Below are 18538 nucleotides of genomic sequence, written 5' to 3' on the forward strand. Positions count from 1 at the left end.
GCACTAAAACTATATCAGGTAGATAACGGTCTTAGTTCAAATGGCTGCGACACAATCCGCGCCAACGACTTTAAGGGCCTATCCCACAATTCTTGTCAGATCACAATTCCAAGTATGTAATATGTGCTGGAAATATCGGATTTTGGTACTCGATCTGACAGTGACGTCACTTTTAAACTATCTGTACTTCTATCAGCCAGTGGTGAGACAGGCCCTTAATGATGTAACAACTATTATAATAAATATTACGCTCAATAATATTTGTAAAACCAAATATTTTTTCGCTATATCATCTGTGGAGCTGAAGATGTCGCCACTCATCAAAGTTACAGAAGATATTTCGTCCAACACTTATTCACTCGACACAATTTATTCTTCAATCTGATATTTGGATCGCGTCTTTTCATTCAGATGATTATTTGGTTAGTTCGAAGCGAACACAGAATACATATTTAGTTGAATCTTAGTAAATGCTAACGTTGTACAAACACTAAGTAACGACACTGAATTATTTAAATCCACGTTCACTTTCAACAACAGTCTAGAACTGGCAAGTTATTTAGTCCTACGATATTATCCGATGTTAATGTAGAGTTGGTTGCTGTGCGCGGCGCCGCGGCGTCGCTCGCACTCCGCGGACGAGGAGTCGAACTCGGCGCCGTCGTCTATCACCTCCAGGTACTTGCAGTCCTCGTCGCTGTCGCTTTGGTTAACTGGTTTGTAATGGGCATAGTTATCGTCGTCTTCGCCCGAATCGCTTCTCTCCGAGTCCGGACTTATTAAAGAATTCTTTCGTTCGTTCATTGCTTTCTTCACTTGAGATATTTCATCCTTTATGGTACCTTTAACGTTACCGACGGACCCGTGAACTTTATCAGACAGTTTGTTGCCGAGTTCTTTGATTTTCTCGCTGTGAGTTTTTATGAAACTCGGCTTTTTGTCTTCGAATTGCGGATCGGAACTATCCGATTCCGTATCGTTGAGTGGTATCTCGCAGGGAGCGTACACAGAATCCCTGCAGACGTTTTTGTTATTAGTTTTCTCCTGATTGAACCAAAGATTGGTTTTGAAGTTGAAGTTACATTTTCTGTTTTGATTATTTTTGTAACTTTTGAACATGATCTTGAAGGTGAGAATGTACGTGGTGATGAAGATGAGAGCGGCGCCGAGTACGAAGCAGACGTACATCGCACACTTCTCCACGACGGGCAGCACGTTCAGGTACAAGTTGAATCTTTGCTCCAACGACGGCGTTAAACTGTACATTCTCTGAAATTAATGAAAATGTATGTCGACGATAGTACTGCAGTCAGTTGTGATGAAAATTCAATTCAAAGAACACTTTCAAGTAAAGTACACTCACGATATCAAACCAGAGCATGGGCAGGTACATGTTGGAGAACCTCTCCGTGTTGGTGATCATGGAGATGTCGCCGAGCGCCATGTTGATCTGGAACTTGGAGCTCACGTCCAGAGGAAGGCCGGAGTCCGGCTGGATCCAGAACCTGAACACAAAGTGAACTCACAATAACTTCATAACTATATACATAGGTATTTACAGAGTAAAACACATTTTTATTTGGAAAAAATCTTGGGTTTGTTAGTATGTTTATTAGTATTGGTAATGTTGATTTGCACGCACCTAGTTTCATGGTCTTCCTTATTGGGCGTGAGTCCCTCCACTTTGCTGAAGAGGATGTCGTCCCCCTTGTAGAAGTGGGGGTAGGAGAGGGCGATGGGGAAGCCGTAGTAGCAGTCTGTCACGTCGATGAGGCCCTCCGGCAGACACTTGCCTGCAAACATGCAAACATTCAGCTGACTTTCAGTCTATTTGGTGTTCAACGCATATCATATATGTGGAAGGTGTCTACACCAGTGCTATCATGTTGTGAATATTTACCATTTCTACAGAAACATTTGTTTTCCTCGATGTTCTTGCCGTTGTCGAGCATGTGCTCGGGGAACGTGTACATGTAGCCCTTGAGCCCGCCCTTCGTGCCCTCCGCGACGGGGATCTGCCAACAATTCGGCACATTTTTAAGTAATATCTTCATAATATAACAGGATGGACTCGGCTGTTTTAATCTAGCGGTCATTAATTTTCGTTTGAATTTATTTTCGAAAAAGGGATACTCGTAAAAATATCGAGTTTTGTATTGCTTAAAGAGAAGAGGTTGTATTGTTTTTGCGTTAGACGAGATAAGAAAGGCAGGCTACCAGCGGCGCGGCGCGGCAGAGACTCTTCCTGTAGAAGAGGATGGTCTGGTTGGCGGAGACGCCGCTCTGGAACTTGGTGCCGTCGGAGGCGCCGCGCACGCCGGCGCAGTGCTCGCCGCGCCACTGCGGCAGGCGCGCCGCGCCGCGGTACGTCGCGATCAGCCCCGACCGAGTGACGTCATCCGCGCCCGTGTACACCGTCTCGTAGTCGCCCTCGAAGTCGTACATCTGCACACACACAGTGTCCACTACTGCATTCGCACACACCAAGTGTTGCAGTGCGCACACCACAAACTAAACTATCGCACCACTGTTTAATCTCGCTTTAATTCCTATAAACTTATACAGAGGTGCGCATAGTTTAGTCAAAGGTGTGCGCCACTTTATATTTTTGACCGACTTCCCAAGAGAAAGAGGTACTCAATTCGTCTGTATGTTTTTTTTGTAATATATAATTTAGCCCAACTTTAGTCCCTTTTCCTTCCCACTCTTTTTCTTATATGAAAAGGATGGGAAGGGAACGTGGATTTGACAGTGGAGGAGACGCATAGGAAGGGGAAATATTCTCTTTATGTGCGTCTCCTCCTCCGTCGATCAAGGGTAGGCAACGCATCCGCTATAGCGAATGTCTATGGACAACGGTCGCTTTGCCATTTTGGCGGATTCAGGTGGCCGCTTGCTCGTTTGCCATCTTGTAATATAAAAAAAATATAATGAAAATGCCGTTAAAGAAAAATAAATTGGACATAATCTAAAAACACGTGACTTGATTAAACCTTAAATTATTAAAAGTTATGCACATAAATGTAACATAGGCTGTAAGGTAGTTAACACAAACAATTTTTATTAAATCAACATCAGAGTAAAAAAATTTGTTGTACATAATTATGTACAACAAATTTTTTTAGGTCGACTTAAAATAATTAGGCTTTCGGTTTTATGTAAAATTTACGGCAACTTTACGACCGTAACTAAACCATTTATTTTATATTTTAATAGTTGCTATTTAGTTTATCTGTATGCTGATAAATGATGTATTATATTTTCTAGTCATTACAAGTGGTGTAGTGTAGAACTCACCCGATCAATGAGGCCCAGCTTGTCGAAGTATATCCAGCCCGGCATGAAGGTGTTCCCGAGGGTCATGAGCTTGGAGCTGTAGCCCATCATGAACTCGCGCGCGGTCATGCGCGCCAGCGGCCGCGTCTTCGTCAGAGCTATCAGGTTGTTGAGACCGAAACGAGTCATGAAACTCTGCTTTGACACCACGTTGGCTATGCTCTGCAATGTTACCATTTACAATCAGAACACTTTTCTCGATTAGTAATTTTTTCTTGAATTTTAAACTTTCTCAAAACTGGCTGCATCCCTAAAGAGAAGCTGTCCAGCATTGGTATGACATTTAGCGACTTGGATTACAGTTTTAGCACAAGTGTGTTACTATAACCTTAAGTTAAGTAATTCTTAATAAAAAAATTGATAACGTTTGAGCAAGTTTCTTTTAGTTTTTTGTTTTGTACTTTTTTCAAAGTGCTTATAGCGTATTATAATAAAAGTGAACGAAAAGTTACAAGTAATTTTTCGTTCACTTTTATTTTTCTTTTATGAATAGCAATTCTTAGCGTTCTTATAATTAATATTTTGTAATGTTTGTTTGACAATAGGAATTTTTAATATATTTTGGGTGTTGTTGCAAGTGCTCGCTTCGGTAGCCAGGTGGCGCAATCCTATTAACTTATTACGAAAGCAAAACTGACGAAGGAGAAATATATCAAAGCCTCGAACCTTCTAGCGGCAATACAATTAACTACGATGGCAATTAAACATACCTAACTATATAGTAATTATTTTGTACTTTGAACTAATTAAATAACAAAAAAAATAAACATAAATGAGTTTTGTCTCAAAAACTAATTTGATGCGTAGTAACTAGGGTTACTCCATATAAAAAATACTTAACCTCAAATACAGATATTTGGGTTACAATTGTATTAAGGAATTCTTTCTAACAGTTTAAAATAGCTTGGTAATAAGTCGTAATGTGTGTACCAGCAGCGCGATGTGCGGCATGTACACGATGTCGTCCTCCTTGTTGCCCTCCGACAGCTCCTCCTCCCAGGACAGCGGGTGCTTGGGGACGGCGGACAGCGTGCCGTTCGCGTTGAACTGCAGCACCTCGTGCTCGAGGCGCTCTCTGCAATCATTACACGGGAATGTTATATCATTTTTTTTAAGTCAGCGACATAAATTACTGCTCCAATGTACCTCACTTCTATACTAATAATACTAAAAATTATTTCGCAATTAGAAATCTATATAATCGTTGAGTAAAATTTAAGACTAGATTTTTAACTCCGACTGGAAAAAGTTGCGAGCAAATCCGAGTATGCTATAAAATAGTACTATGAATGCAATCATCATGTTTTTAAGTTTGCAGCGATGATAAATGATAAAATATTTCACCCATATAAATGTTAGAGGTTATCCTAATTAGATAAGAAGTCACGTTGTGTTAGCCAATGCAAGTACGATTAGGTTTATTTAATTTTGCATATGTATATCCGAATATCTGTGAAAGCATTTTCCTCCAAAATAATTAAATATCTAGGAACCAAATCCATCATTGATGTGTTTCTTTAAAAACGTTCACAGTGTACTTTGCAAGCAACACTCTAGATTAAATAACTAGTAAATGAATTAACCTGTAGACGTAGGGACCGACTTCCTGCAGTTTGAGCTTGTCATCTTTCCCCGCCATGTATTCCTCCGCGTTGGTCACGTTGAACAAGTACACGCGGCAGTACAGCTTCACCTCCGGCTTGCGCCACATCTCGAAGATCTCCCCACCTTCCTCCAGGATAGCTTTCTACAACACAAAACATACTCTTAACATTTACCTTATACACTTTTACTTTACCTGTCGTTAGTTAACAAAAATCTTTTAATTACTACAAAGTTTCCAGTGTTGTTTTAGTGTATTTTGTATTGCTTTATCATAATAAAAGGTCAATTTACAACTAACATAATTAAACATCTAGTATTTTCTGGCACAACAGGATTTGACCTCTATGTAAAATTCACATGTTAATTGACTACAAAGAATCACGATACAATTTGCATATTTAATTTAATAATATAACTAGTTAATAACCTTTTGAATTCACATTTTGAATAATTTATACGTTTATTTATTACTAGCTTTTGTCCGCGACTCTCGACGCGGCATTAAAAATACTTAGCAAGTAGCCTCTATGTCTTTTTCCAGACTACGTTCTACATCTGTGACGTAAACCGAGATCCGTTAATCCGTTTTAGTGTTACATTAGTCCTTTATTATTTATATTATTATAAAGTATGACAGAGTTATTAGGATGATTTCTGAATTAAATTATTTCCTGGAGTGTATACGTGAAACGTGATATAATGTTTTCTCACTTGACTGAAGAAGAAGTCGTAAGGTCGCAGGAACAAGATGAAACACGCCGCCCCCAGCGAGAAGAAGCCAAGCATCAAGAACAGGAACAGACCTGGAATTGAACGTACGCATTTTTAAATTATAACATTGATTTTTATAAACAAGTGTTACAAATTGCAACTAAATAAGTGTGTTAGTGGGAAGCTCAGTGTTTTATTAGTACGCGTTATTGCACGCATTAAGTCATAAAATGTGAGATACAATTTAGTCTCAATGACATAATTGATATGCCATGGTCAGTATTGGTGAGACACCAACTCTGGGAAGTTGTGACTCAGAAGCATGCGACCTTGTTGGTTCAACCTCATTAGAGAGAAATCGTTTGACCTATTTAGCAATACTTCGGATGATTAAAATTTTAACATAATATAAAAATTAGTTTGTAAGTCTATTTTTGACACGCATACTACAATTTTACTTGAACTATAGGTTACGTTAGTTTATGAACACCAACAAGCAGATGATGTTGCAACTATTTTTTGTAACTATAAGTTATAATAAAACAGTAATTAATTTATTAATAAAAAATGTAAAATCCTTTTGTATTCTAAGATTCGTAGGATTCATTTACTGTCTGATTTCACGATAAAACTTGATCAGAGTCTTGACATCTTCAAGATAAGCGAACGTGAAGCTTTGATTGACTTTCCCCCGAGGTCGAAGGAGAAATTTATCGATTTAACATTCCGATATGGTAATAATTTTAGAGGCAAATATCAAAGACGCCCAGTATTTGTAATTAGTCAAAACAGCGGCGACCTCTGACGATTAGAGGCCACTTCCGTTACGAGGCTGGACGACCTCATCTTATGCAGATTTCGACCATATAACGGCCCGCGATGGAGTCAAGGTGACCCAAAGCGAAATGGTAATCGATTGTTGAAAATTAATTGTAACGTAAATACCAAAAATGTGTTAAAAAAGACGCCTGATTATAAATAGAATTGGGAGGTGGTTTATTTAGATTTTTGTCGAATGTCGATTAAAAGGTTATTAGTGCGTTTAAATAAAAAGGCTACGATTAAATCAACAAAAACAAAGTAGGTCTACCGTCGACCAAAAACAAAGCATATTTTCATATGAACCCATCTTCATTTTTATCTATGTAACTACGAGTATATACGAATATTTGGAATTTAGGATTTTTTAATCAAGGAAACAATATCCATAATAAAAAACAAATAATAATAAAAATTAAATCCGTCAAATTAAATCCGGAGATTTCGAGGGCCCTGTTTAGCTTTTTGGTGAGAGGGCGCGTATACCGGTGATACTATGTGATTCGAAGATATATATATATCTGGCCATAGGGCGCCTCTTTCGGACCAGCCCCATGTGACTTTACCCGGGAAATGTCATACGCTCTGAAAATCAGTGCACTTTACAAGTGGCACATTTCCTTCACAAGATGTCACAACTAGTATTAAATTGCTCTTGTATTTATGAAAATAATTAACATAATCTAATCGAACTTTTAGATAAATGTAATTCTAGAAATACATTTATTATCCTTTTGGTTTGTTGTATAATTAGTTCAACATATCCAAGGTCGAAGCAGTCAAGATCAATACATAATTAAAATAGCTTCCTATACAAGTAAAAAAACTGTGCAGTGCTATATGTTTTAGGGTAGGGCAGAATGTCAAAGAAAATTGTCAAATCAATTATTCTTAATTAATAAAAATAAGATGTAGCTCTGACTTGCAAATGATTAATTTCACATTTGAATATATTCTTTTTAACTAAATCCGATTTTCTCAATTGCAATTAACTATTAATTTAAATTAACTTCTAAGTGGCAGTTCTGAATAATAGTAATGAAATTGCATCATACATGTACTGTATATAAATGTAAATTAGTTATTGACAAGATTGTATAAATACCGTTCCGGGTTAAACTTGTTATTCGACTGGTTTCCCACTGGACTGGACTGAACTTTGGAGATTAAAATCAGTTACTTGAGATGGATTTGCAAAAAACGATCGAGTCAATAATTGTAATCAATAAAACGTTATTGAAAGAAAACAGCGTGACGTTGCATCGTGATCTGCAGATATGGGCAAATAAATTCAAATATATGTGAAATTATCCGCAGTTGGTCAGCGGGGTTGACTGTGGCCTAGTCATCTTAAATCGGGTAGGATCAAGCACCTCCATAATAACAAATCTATAGAAAACATTGAATATGTCAAAAACATTTCCATTGGAAATTGTCTTTAATGTTTGAAACAGTGTAAACTAGAGTAATAAAAAACAAGTAATAAAAACATACAAAAGTTTCCTCAGAATCGCATTAGATCAAATTATAGTGGAAAAAATCACTTAACTTGATATTTGGTTAATGAACAAAAAGCGTAATTACATATTACACGTTACTTAAGTAAAGATTTTATGATCGTGATAAAGCAATTGTAGAATGTAACACAACTAGGATGTTATTCGCAAAAAACACTGCACTGATAATTATTAATCACTAACTTACGCCAGCGACTCCGTCCGCGCGTTATAAAAATTAAAATAAATTAGCCTATCTGTTCTTCCAGATTGTCCTCTACACCTACGCCAAATTTCATCCAAATCCGTTCAGGTTAGAAGCTCTAACAAATATGGATGGATCCCAACTTTCACATTTATACTAATAAGTAAGAATTAAGAATTAAATTAATGTTTGTCACTTTTTATACAATCTAATAATATTTATTTTTTTCACAAAATGATTGCTCCTAACAATTTCCACGTAATAACTATGTTAAAATCTCAAGTTGTAGAATGTTAAGATAAAACAAAAAAAAATAACATTAAAAAATACAAAAGACCATAAATGTTAAAAAAAATCTAAAACACCTCGATAAGATACGCTCTTTATGTATCAATCAATTTGAATAACCACAATCGTTTTTTGTATTAACGATATAGATTAGTGTTTTTAGACACTGAACAAAGTTATAAAACTTTTTATGCACAGCACGTCAAAGAGTATACATTTTAAAATACAGAGCCGCCATAAAAACAAATAATACCTGTCATGCTAACAAGTGAATTTTATTATTAATTTACAAAAAAAAAACTTTAAGATCAGTCTAAGTACATTCACATTCATTATAAGTTAATAATTTGAATGGTTTTCATGTCTAAAAATAGATACGGTTTTTGTAAGATCCAACCCGGATCTAAATTATAAACCTAAGAAAAAACGTGGAAATATTTTACATCGTGTGAAATATCATTAACATTAATTGAATATTATTTTTGTAATCGAAAATTAGGCGGTCAATGAATTAACCTCGATAAATGAAAATATTTGTTCTTATATTGGTAAAGTCGTTAGTCCCAGTCGCAGTTTCCAAAGGACAAAGGAATATTTTTAAAATATAACATATTTTTAATATTGCGCACCCACCTTAGCGCAAAGTGATTAAAATCTTTGCTAACATTAAAACAAAAGGCGTAAACAAAATGTGCCCAAACTTTGCTCTAAATAGGAACATTTTTTCTAATACAATAAGTACATTTTTTCTGTTGTGTAGATATTCTACTAGCTTATGATTAAACCGCATATAATTTGTTTCAGAGGGTAAAAAATTGGTCATGTCGGCTGATTTCTATCATGTCTAATTCACCTGCGAAGAGATAAAAAATCATAATTGCGAATGTTGTTTACCACGGCTTTAGTACGATGTACTCATACCATGAATATGTTTTGAACAAAGGCCAATTTGGAAAGTCCGCGTTCAGCAAAAAGCTGAGTACCGAACGGAGCGGCTAACGGGAAGAGCACCAAAGCTGATTACGGTATAAGTTCACTACGAATTTTTAACTAATTTGTTGCAATTGTGTCGATGTTACTGTAATTTTAGGAGCTTTGATACGCCTATGGACACTTAGAGAAGAATATCTTTAAATTGAATGTAATCCACAATAAATATGTAATGTTTCGCATTTTACTGAAAATCAAATAATTATTTAGTCACCAAAATTGATCATATAAAGCAAACATTTGTAATATCATTATTTCCTTTAAATAATGTAAAAAAATCAGATTCCAGTAAAACAGTAAATTTAAGTATACGTAAGTATAAAACTACATAATAAAAATTATCAAACTCAAACATAAAATCAACCACCAAATTTCATAAATCATCCCAATTTAGATAACAAAATTTGTCTCTGAGAGACAATGTTTATACAAAAAGCTTCGTCACTTCTACGCTTGAAATAACTCTCATTTGTCGAGCGCTCATTTGCACAACGAAATAACTTTGTTCAAAGTAATTTTTTTACATAATAAAATAAAAATGATTATACTTTTATTATTAAGTATTTGTTAATTAAAAAGTAGTACAATAAATTATTTTAATAACTTTTGAATACAAACAAAATTACGAGTTGTTAATAAGATTTATGAAAACACGAAGACACAACATGCTTTCAGCAGGCCTGTGCGATACCTATTTGATAAAAATCCTAACTAACCTGTACTATTTCCTCTTTATCATCAGTTCTAGTTTATAAATCGTAAGAATAGACTATAATAACACCTCTAACTAATAAAACAATATATACGTGAAATTTTCACTTCTCTGAAAATTCCGTAAGCAAATATAACTAGTCACGTTTGACAACTACATTATGTGGACTTCAGACCTTGACATCTGCTCACATACTAATTGTAGTAAAAGCAAAAACTATATTTGCTTTGATAATCACAATGTGTAGCAAGGGCAACATTTTGCTTAGTAACCAAAAATAACTAACATAAAAAAATATTATCAAAGTTCATTTCTTCCATTATAACTTAATAGTCAGTTTGAATCTTAATACGAAGCTATAAAACAATGTTTGTTTTCATACCTCGATGATCGTTATTTAGTTATTCAAATAAAACGAAGTAAAAGCAAATTTACGTCGATTGTATTAACTCGTTTAATAATTAATGCTTACATAATCATGGATGTAAAAAATTTTATCACTTTAGGGGTCAAAAAATCGACAAACAAGCAAACACATTTATCAAAAAGTAACGCAATGATGTTGGATAATTCTATGAAATTATAAAAACGAAAAATCGGTACATGCTAGGAACGGAACCTGTACGTATAGAGTACGGTCCACATCGGTCAGGCGTTTAACAACTAAGCTATAAGAATGAAAAAAAAAACATACTTCATGAAATACAGAACCCACAATATATTAGGTTAAAAACAACTTGCTTTGGGAGTGGTTCCCGTAGCGACATACGCAAATATTTCTTAGATAAACAAACTGCCGTATTTTAATTTCATAAATCAATATTCTAATAAAATAAAAGTACTTTCTGAGATCTTGACTGGAATAATTTAATATGGAAATTAGCCAAAGAAACACAGGTTTACGAGGATTTAGTATATTTCAAGACAACTTATAAAAAGTATGTTATTTTTAATTACTTTAGGGATTTAGCGAGCTACCTGCATTTGTTCGTATCTGTTCCCTCCAATTTGCTAATATTATAAATGCAAAAGTTTAGATCGATGGGTTTGCATAATCTGCTGAGCTCGATGAAATTTGGCTCAGATATAGGACATAGTCTGGAAGAACACATAGTGTTTTTTTTTATATTCCTCGCCAAAGGAAACGGATGCAAAAACTAGTTTACAATAACTGCAGAGTCTACTCTAAGTATCTGTAGCATATTTGTTTATTGTCGCGTGCGGCTTAGCATCACGTGAACCGGTTCGTATCCCGCATACTTTCCTAAATAATATAAAATCAATAGATTTACAGTTTATCGTTGGTTCCCTTGATATAGAAAATAAAAAGTCGTGACATCGAGCACGTATTCTATAACTCACGTTAATTTCTACGTGACGATTGATATCACACGTTACATTACAATATATACTAAATTTTTATATTTCGGTACCTTCTTACATAGTTACCGAATACGCTCGGAATCTCAAAGCGTGGGGGACAAAAAACAATCGTTTAATATTAGTTTTCACAGTCCTTATTTGCATTATATTATTATATTTAAACAGAAAAATAGTTTAGTGTTGTTTGCTCTGTTGAGTTTCGTATCTCCATACTCTTATTACTCTAGTGAGATATTATATCACGTGTGTGTAGTCACTGGTCTTAAACTAGTCGATACCTACACTGAAGAACACGTGAGTGAGGTGATTTTTAATTAATACATTACTTTATAAATTACAAGCTGATCCCGTGCGGCTTCATCCGCTCTAAATTATGAAAATTTTATTATATTGTCTACATTTGTCAAATTATCAATAGCAAATGTCAAAGTTACATGACATGACAAACCTTAGCAATCTTGCTTTCTTGATTTTGGCAGCAACTTATGGTCTCTTTCCCACATTGGGGTTTTTATCCAAAATATTTACCCCCTAAGTTAAATGTCGTGAAAACATATAGCCTAAAGCCAGACTAGAATTTGTCGTCAGATTCACATTTACTAGGTTTCAGTTATTTTAATCCACATTTTTTATTGATCGAGTCGGTACAAAGCACTCACCTAAAAGGCATTACCGTGTCGAGACCTTTGTCAGCCGGAGGTCGGGCAGAGGTAGAATTACCATATATAATCATTAGCAAGTAAACTGCAGTAAACAAGCAATCATTAATTATATCGAACACCAACTTCGATAAAAACTTGAAATTATTTACTCTTTGAAACGACCAAGATCACGATAAGTAAATGAAATACCAAATAACTAGTCTCTAGCATTGCTTACAGGTACTTTCAGTAACAAATGTTTCTTAAAAAGAACTAAATTTGAAATATGAACATCATCCAAATCTACTACATCTGTCTCCTTTTAACTGTAGAGTCCGCTTTATCATCTTCGCACTGCAGGGCCGGATCGCCCGGTGTAATACCATGACCACACAGAAAACAGGCGTGAAGTGGAAGCAATTCCGTGTTTCGTCTGATGAATGTGGTGCCGGAGGCCTAACTTTAGTCCCTTTCCCTTTCCACCCTTTTCTTAAGAGGAGAGGATGGGAATGAAAAGTGGATTTGACTGTGGAGTAGGTGCATAGGAAGAGGAAATGTCCTCTTTATGTGCGTCTCCTCCTCCGTCAACAAAGGGTTGGCAACGTATCTGCAATTGCGGATGTTTATGGGCAGCGGTCGCTTTCCATTTCGGTGGATTAAGGAGGCCGCATGCTCGTTTGCCACCTCATATTATAAAAAATACCCTTCAGGATTATAAGCGTGAAGCCATAGCTATCATTAATTTACGTTATCGTTGCATCACACATGCATGTTCAAAATTCTTTTAGCACTCGACGTAATTTACTATCAGAATCGATATTCAATCGTTCAATAAAGTTTAGCATATTATTTGTGTGCACCAATTTATTTACAAAAAAAAATAAGTTATTCCTAATTCTAAATTCATTAGGCGTATGCTATTAGAATATTATTTACTAAAAGTGTTTGACCTGCATATTGTTTTATATGCAAGTTGGTACTTTTGTCTGTACAAATAAATAACATGGATTTGTCTTTAATATTTAAAAAGATAAGAGTACAAATATTAATTAAATAAATTGATTAAGTTTTAACTTATTGCTAAATTGTTTGGAGGGTTGCGTAGGTACACACATTTGTATTTACTTTTAAGTGTGTCTATGTACCTGTGTCTATTTATCTAATGAGATTTTTAACATACAAAGTTCACTATCGATGGTCATTGCAACAATGCAAGTCATTGCAACATCATTGTTAAATGATGCCGTGTGACTAGTAACATTTGTGACTCATACTGTGACGTGACAGGACTCTTACCTGACATCTTTATCATCTTCTAATTATATGTCAATAAACATTATGAATGACATTTGTTACGATTTGTAACAATGTTTTATTTGACACGATGACACACATTAAATTGTCTTTTGTTTCAGATTTGTATGCAGTACTCGCGATGTGATAATTTTTTTTAATTCGTTACTTTTTGGTATGGCGCTATTTTAAGAATTCTAGGAATTTAAGACATAAACGACTTAAATTTTCGTGTTTTCCTCAAATAAAAACTGCAAATCTTAGTGTTTTATTAAACCGCTTGAGAAACGACCCATAAAATTTATGTGCATGACTTAGGTAAATAACATTAGCTAATAATAAAATAATTATACTACCTTGCCATATATTATTTTAACTTGAAAACAAATTCAGTAAGCAATTATAATTCGCCTTAATTGTAAGTTAAAAAATCACGTTATCATTTAATCTATCGACAAATGACATGACGTTAAAGTTAACCTCTATATTTTACCACAGTTTTTGTGGGTGTTCTTTGAGGTTAGATAAAAACGGTTAATTCGCCGAATGGTTTTTGCGATGTAAAACGGCCGCCGATGGCGCTCGTGTGCAACAATAGCAAAGGTGTCATTAATCATTTGATTCTACGCAAATCATCCCGCGAATAAACTTCGACATCTCAATAAAAAACTCTGACGTCCATAAATCTAATAACCAGTGCGCAGTTTTTACTGAACGATATACGTGAGTCCGTTCAATTGAAACCCGTAGTTTGATCGGCTTGACCGATTTTGAGTTTGGATTCAAATTTTATTGCTATCTGCAAGAGAGATTTTTTAATCCCTTTTCAGTACTTAATATATTTTTAATTCCTTTATTAAACAAAATATGGACTTAGTAAGTAATTTAGAACTTTAAAATTACGCTCCGAAACTAATTCTACAGCGAAGCCGATGCATTCTACCTTACTCGTAACTTCAGTTCAATAATTCTGACTAGAATGTTGCATCCCGGACACCCCGGACATCCCGGACATCATATATTACTATAGAGATTGGCGAGTAAATCTGTGTAGTTAATGTAAACGCGGAACCAACAAGTATCGTGTTCAACGCTGTAGGAAGTAATTTACGCCTTAACCAAATTCACGTTGCCCGTTACTGAGGAGCGATTACCAAAAAATTCCATACATACGCGACCGGCAGGTTAACTATTTTATAAACGTTAAATGAAACCAGTTATTTAAATATATACCGAATTTAAATAGACTTTATGAGTTAAAAAATAACTACGTTACTGTGTTAGATCAAAGCTTGCGTTACATCCACACTTTACAGGAGTTGTACGAAGTGACAAGTAATTGTACATTCCGTATGCGAATCTCGTATCATCTCGCAGTAATGCGAAAATCTAAGAACAGTATAAATAAGTTCATTCGGGGAAGGCTGTGTAAATACCCCGAACAATGAATAAAACATTGTCAATAATCGTTTAGGAAAATCGAGCAATCGCCTACTGGCTGGTAATTTATATTGATGTTACAAATAGAATTACAGTTTTCAACCGAAAATTATAAACTGTATGAAGTGTAAAGGAAACGGAAATAAACTCCTCACTCGTGTACTTAATAGCTGAAAGTAACTGGGCGCAGTTCATTATGTTGTCATGATATTTCTATAATGTTACATAGAAAAGGGTTTTAGAAGTACAAGTTGGCAGAAGCAACAAACAGATGCTGTACATAAATTATATAAACATGTTGTCTTTATGTAAATGCGAGTGAACAACCAACCGCTCACTTAAACTTGCAAATTTACAACAAAACCGCAAAAAGTTTTCCTACATCCTGATCAGATATTTATTATAAATATATTACGCAAGACCAGACACACTATAAATCAGGTTATGTTACTTGTCAATTGTTTATGTTCTCAAAACAATAAAAAAGTACACCAGTATAAATGTAAAATAGGTTAATGTAAATATTGTTTATTTTTCATGTCTAAACGAAGTCAACATATGCAGAAAAATATCAGGAATCTCCATTATCTAAATATAAAATCTCAGCTTGTACTTCTTAAATGGCATTTGTGGTTTTTTAGTATTCTAATGTGCAATGTATCAGAAACACGAATATTTATACTTCGCGGTACTGAAACAAGGAATTATATCAATAACGTTGCATTTACGAGAACTATTTGCATACTTGTCTCAGAGTTAATAGTCATTAGTTGATTTGTATTAATTAATAACGGTAGATAATACGTCGACCACCACGTTGGTTATAAAACTAATTTAACGTCGACAATAAGAAGTTAACTCCGACTTTCTACTTCAGACATCTAGAATACAAGTTTTACTTGTACTTTTTTCTGGCAGATTAACAAAATCAAGCGTTTAATTATATGTAATGATAGCGACTGCTAAAAGGTTAAGGATCAGTGAATGTCCGGTAAAAATATAACTTAAATTCAGGAAGAGACAGCCTGATAATACAGGAAGTTAAGATAAGAAAATTCAATATACAGTGCACTTACAAGAATAATGTTACGAATATAAGTAAAAAATATGCTCCAAAATTAGATTTGACGTCAAGAAGTATATTGCTCATAAATGTGTTAAAACTTGCTCACAAAACAAACACGGGAAATACTAAAAAGCTAGAATTGGATGCAACAATTTAGATGTTAAAACTTAGTACGAGTTAGCAGATTAGTTTAATTAACACTAATTATGTTACGTATTTTCCAGTAACCTTTGCACTGTAAAATTATTATTACATTACTATTTTTAAAATGTAATATTCGGGTTATAGTAAGAAGATTTACTAAAACACCGGAATTTAACTTTAAAAAAGACAAAAGCAAAAGGAATTCTATTAAAATCTTTCTTTTTTAAAAATAAGCAGAATAACGTTGTAGAAAACAGAAACTAAAAGATTACAAAACCCTTAAGTATGTCTCCTTGAGCATTGCTGTCACTACAAAAACATTTGAATGCTATAAAACAAACTATTATTTGCAATTAAAAAACTATTAGTAAATCTTAATATAGCATTTTAAAAACATTGCGGTTTTTAAATTGGCTCTAGAAATTTCTGGCGCGGAAGTTCCAAGTTAATAAATGATATTAAACAGCTCGGTTAAATGTGATGCCGGTTCAATGCCGTGCAGTTAAACTCTGATACTGGTTATGAATTAATTTCTGCCAAAATATTATTTAACTGCAACTATCCATATAATTTTTAAGACCTTCGAATGTCAAAGTATGACTGAGTCGTGATACTTTTTTATTACTTAAATTATTTTATAGCAGTAAACTGTTCCGACGTTTTAACTCTTTCAGAATATAAATACAAGCTCTTTGTTTTAATTATTGTCTCAATAAAGGGTTTTTCGAACACCAAATAGAATTAAAATTCTTTCCTCTATAGACCAAAGATTACGAAAGGTCAATTATTATCGCGGTATAAACAATAGGAGTCAAGCAGAGGTAGATGAGATGTCTCAATCGCAAGCTACATCGTTCAATGTCACCGTTATTACCGCCCAAGGTAATATTAAATTTCTAGGCAGATTTCTAATTACCAGATACTCGCGACGCTGTCTCGAACGTGAGGGAAAACTCGATTGAAACAAGATAACTGCACTTCAAATTACAAACGACCGCGCGACTGAGCGCTCGATCCATCCGATACGTGAAAAATGAAAACAGTAAAAGTGGAAATGATTACAAAGATAATCAAAGGTTTTCACTTTAAATGAGTATTTAAATACATGTATTATGTGTAAATGACCTTTGCAACATACATATATTTAAATTCTTAAATCATTTTAATAATATCTGCATCATTTTTCAATACGCGTATGTACAAAAGAGTTCAACGAACGGAGTACATTTGGCAATCAAGTAAATTTCTAACAAAAGTATCAACAACCTTATTATTTCAGCTATTATTTTACATTCCAGTCCTTTACTGCATACGATTGCTAGACTGGAGTAATGAGAACTGGATTTTATAACAAAACCGAAACGAAGTTCGAAAATTTAATTCTCCGTAGCGTCCGGCTGAGAGTTCCCTTTGTCCGTTACGATGGACATTAGAAAAATAAGAAGATTTATCCACAATCCTAAGACCATTTTAGTACAACGTTTATGCTTTTATGAATAATGTAACGACATCGCATATTCATTATACCTTGTAAGGCTTGCACTGGGAAATGGCGAATTAACAACTCATTTGAATCTAGACACGACAAAGAAAAAACCCTAACAATTACGATAGTTAATATGTCGAAAGAAAACTGAGAATGTTAAAAAAAACCTAAAAAAACACATCTAAATAGAAGATGTGATAGGATAGTTTTTCTGATTCTAGTAATTTAAGAAAACTCCTTATATTAGTAAAAGTTAGCTAAAGCCGTCCGTGTAAAAATTCGACTTAACATAGTATATTTTAAACACACAAATACATTTGTTTTTGTTACAAATATAATGTTTTTTAATATATTAATTATTCGTATAACTAACTATGTTTTTTCCGTAGTGTTTTGAGTGAACTACATACTAAGGAGTTCCGCTTCCGTACAGATCTTATTATGTTTAAAATAATATTAACATACTTATAGATTATCAAAATAATTTTAAAAAAGGAATTTTATACTTAGACAAATCAAATATCTCAATTTTGTTTCAATCTTAAATTAAGCTACAAAACATACAATAGATAATAAAGTTGTTATTGATTAGTTTTTTGATCGTGTTTTTTTAATCTGTTCAGTAAGAAAATACTTTATTCCAATTGTCACAAAACTTATTGCATAAAATATATTTTATTAACGTCATAAATATCAATAAAACATACAAGTATTATGTTGTTCTTTCCTAAGTCGTGACTTTTAATGAAAAATGAAAATGAAAGATATAACTTACAAACGTTCAGTAATTTCTCAAAATGTAATATAGATATCTGTAGATATAATGAAATTATTAGTAAGTATAATTTTACTTAACTTTCCTGGCCAATATTGGACGTAAACTAGCAACCGGCCGAAAACTCGTAAAAACAAATTAAAAACGT

General features: G+C 34.1%; 1 protein-coding gene across 2 annotated transcripts in view; it reads right to left on the reverse strand.

The window, feature by feature from the left end:
- Positions 1–206: 206 nt before the first annotated feature.
- The window catches only part of LOC106109610 (scavenger receptor class B member 1-like), a 29417-nt gene continuing 11085 nt past the window's right edge, over positions 207–18538 (reverse strand). For both annotated transcript variants that reach the window (XM_013291182.1, XM_013291181.1), the window contains 9 exons: positions 5653–5744; positions 4920–5083; positions 4267–4411; positions 3298–3498; positions 2218–2445; positions 1901–2015; positions 1643–1793; positions 1364–1505; positions 207–1269 (listed from right to left, as the gene is read on the reverse strand). In XM_013291182.1, the coding sequence (XP_013146636.1) occupies positions 574–1269; positions 1364–1505; positions 1643–1793; positions 1901–2015; positions 2218–2445; positions 3298–3498; positions 4267–4411; positions 4920–5083; positions 5653–5744 (1934 nt within the window). In that variant the 3' untranslated portion in view covers positions 207–573. The remainder of the gene's footprint in view (positions 1270–1363; positions 1506–1642; positions 1794–1900; positions 2016–2217; positions 2446–3297; positions 3499–4266; positions 4412–4919; positions 5084–5652; positions 5745–18538) is intronic.

The sequence above is a fragment of the Papilio polytes genome, unplaced genomic scaffold, assembly GCF_000836215.1.
Source record: "Papilio polytes unplaced genomic scaffold, Ppol_1.0 DF821122.1, whole genome shotgun sequence".
In the NCBI taxonomy this organism is placed as follows: Eukaryota; Metazoa; Arthropoda; class Insecta; order Lepidoptera; family Papilionidae; genus Papilio; species Papilio polytes.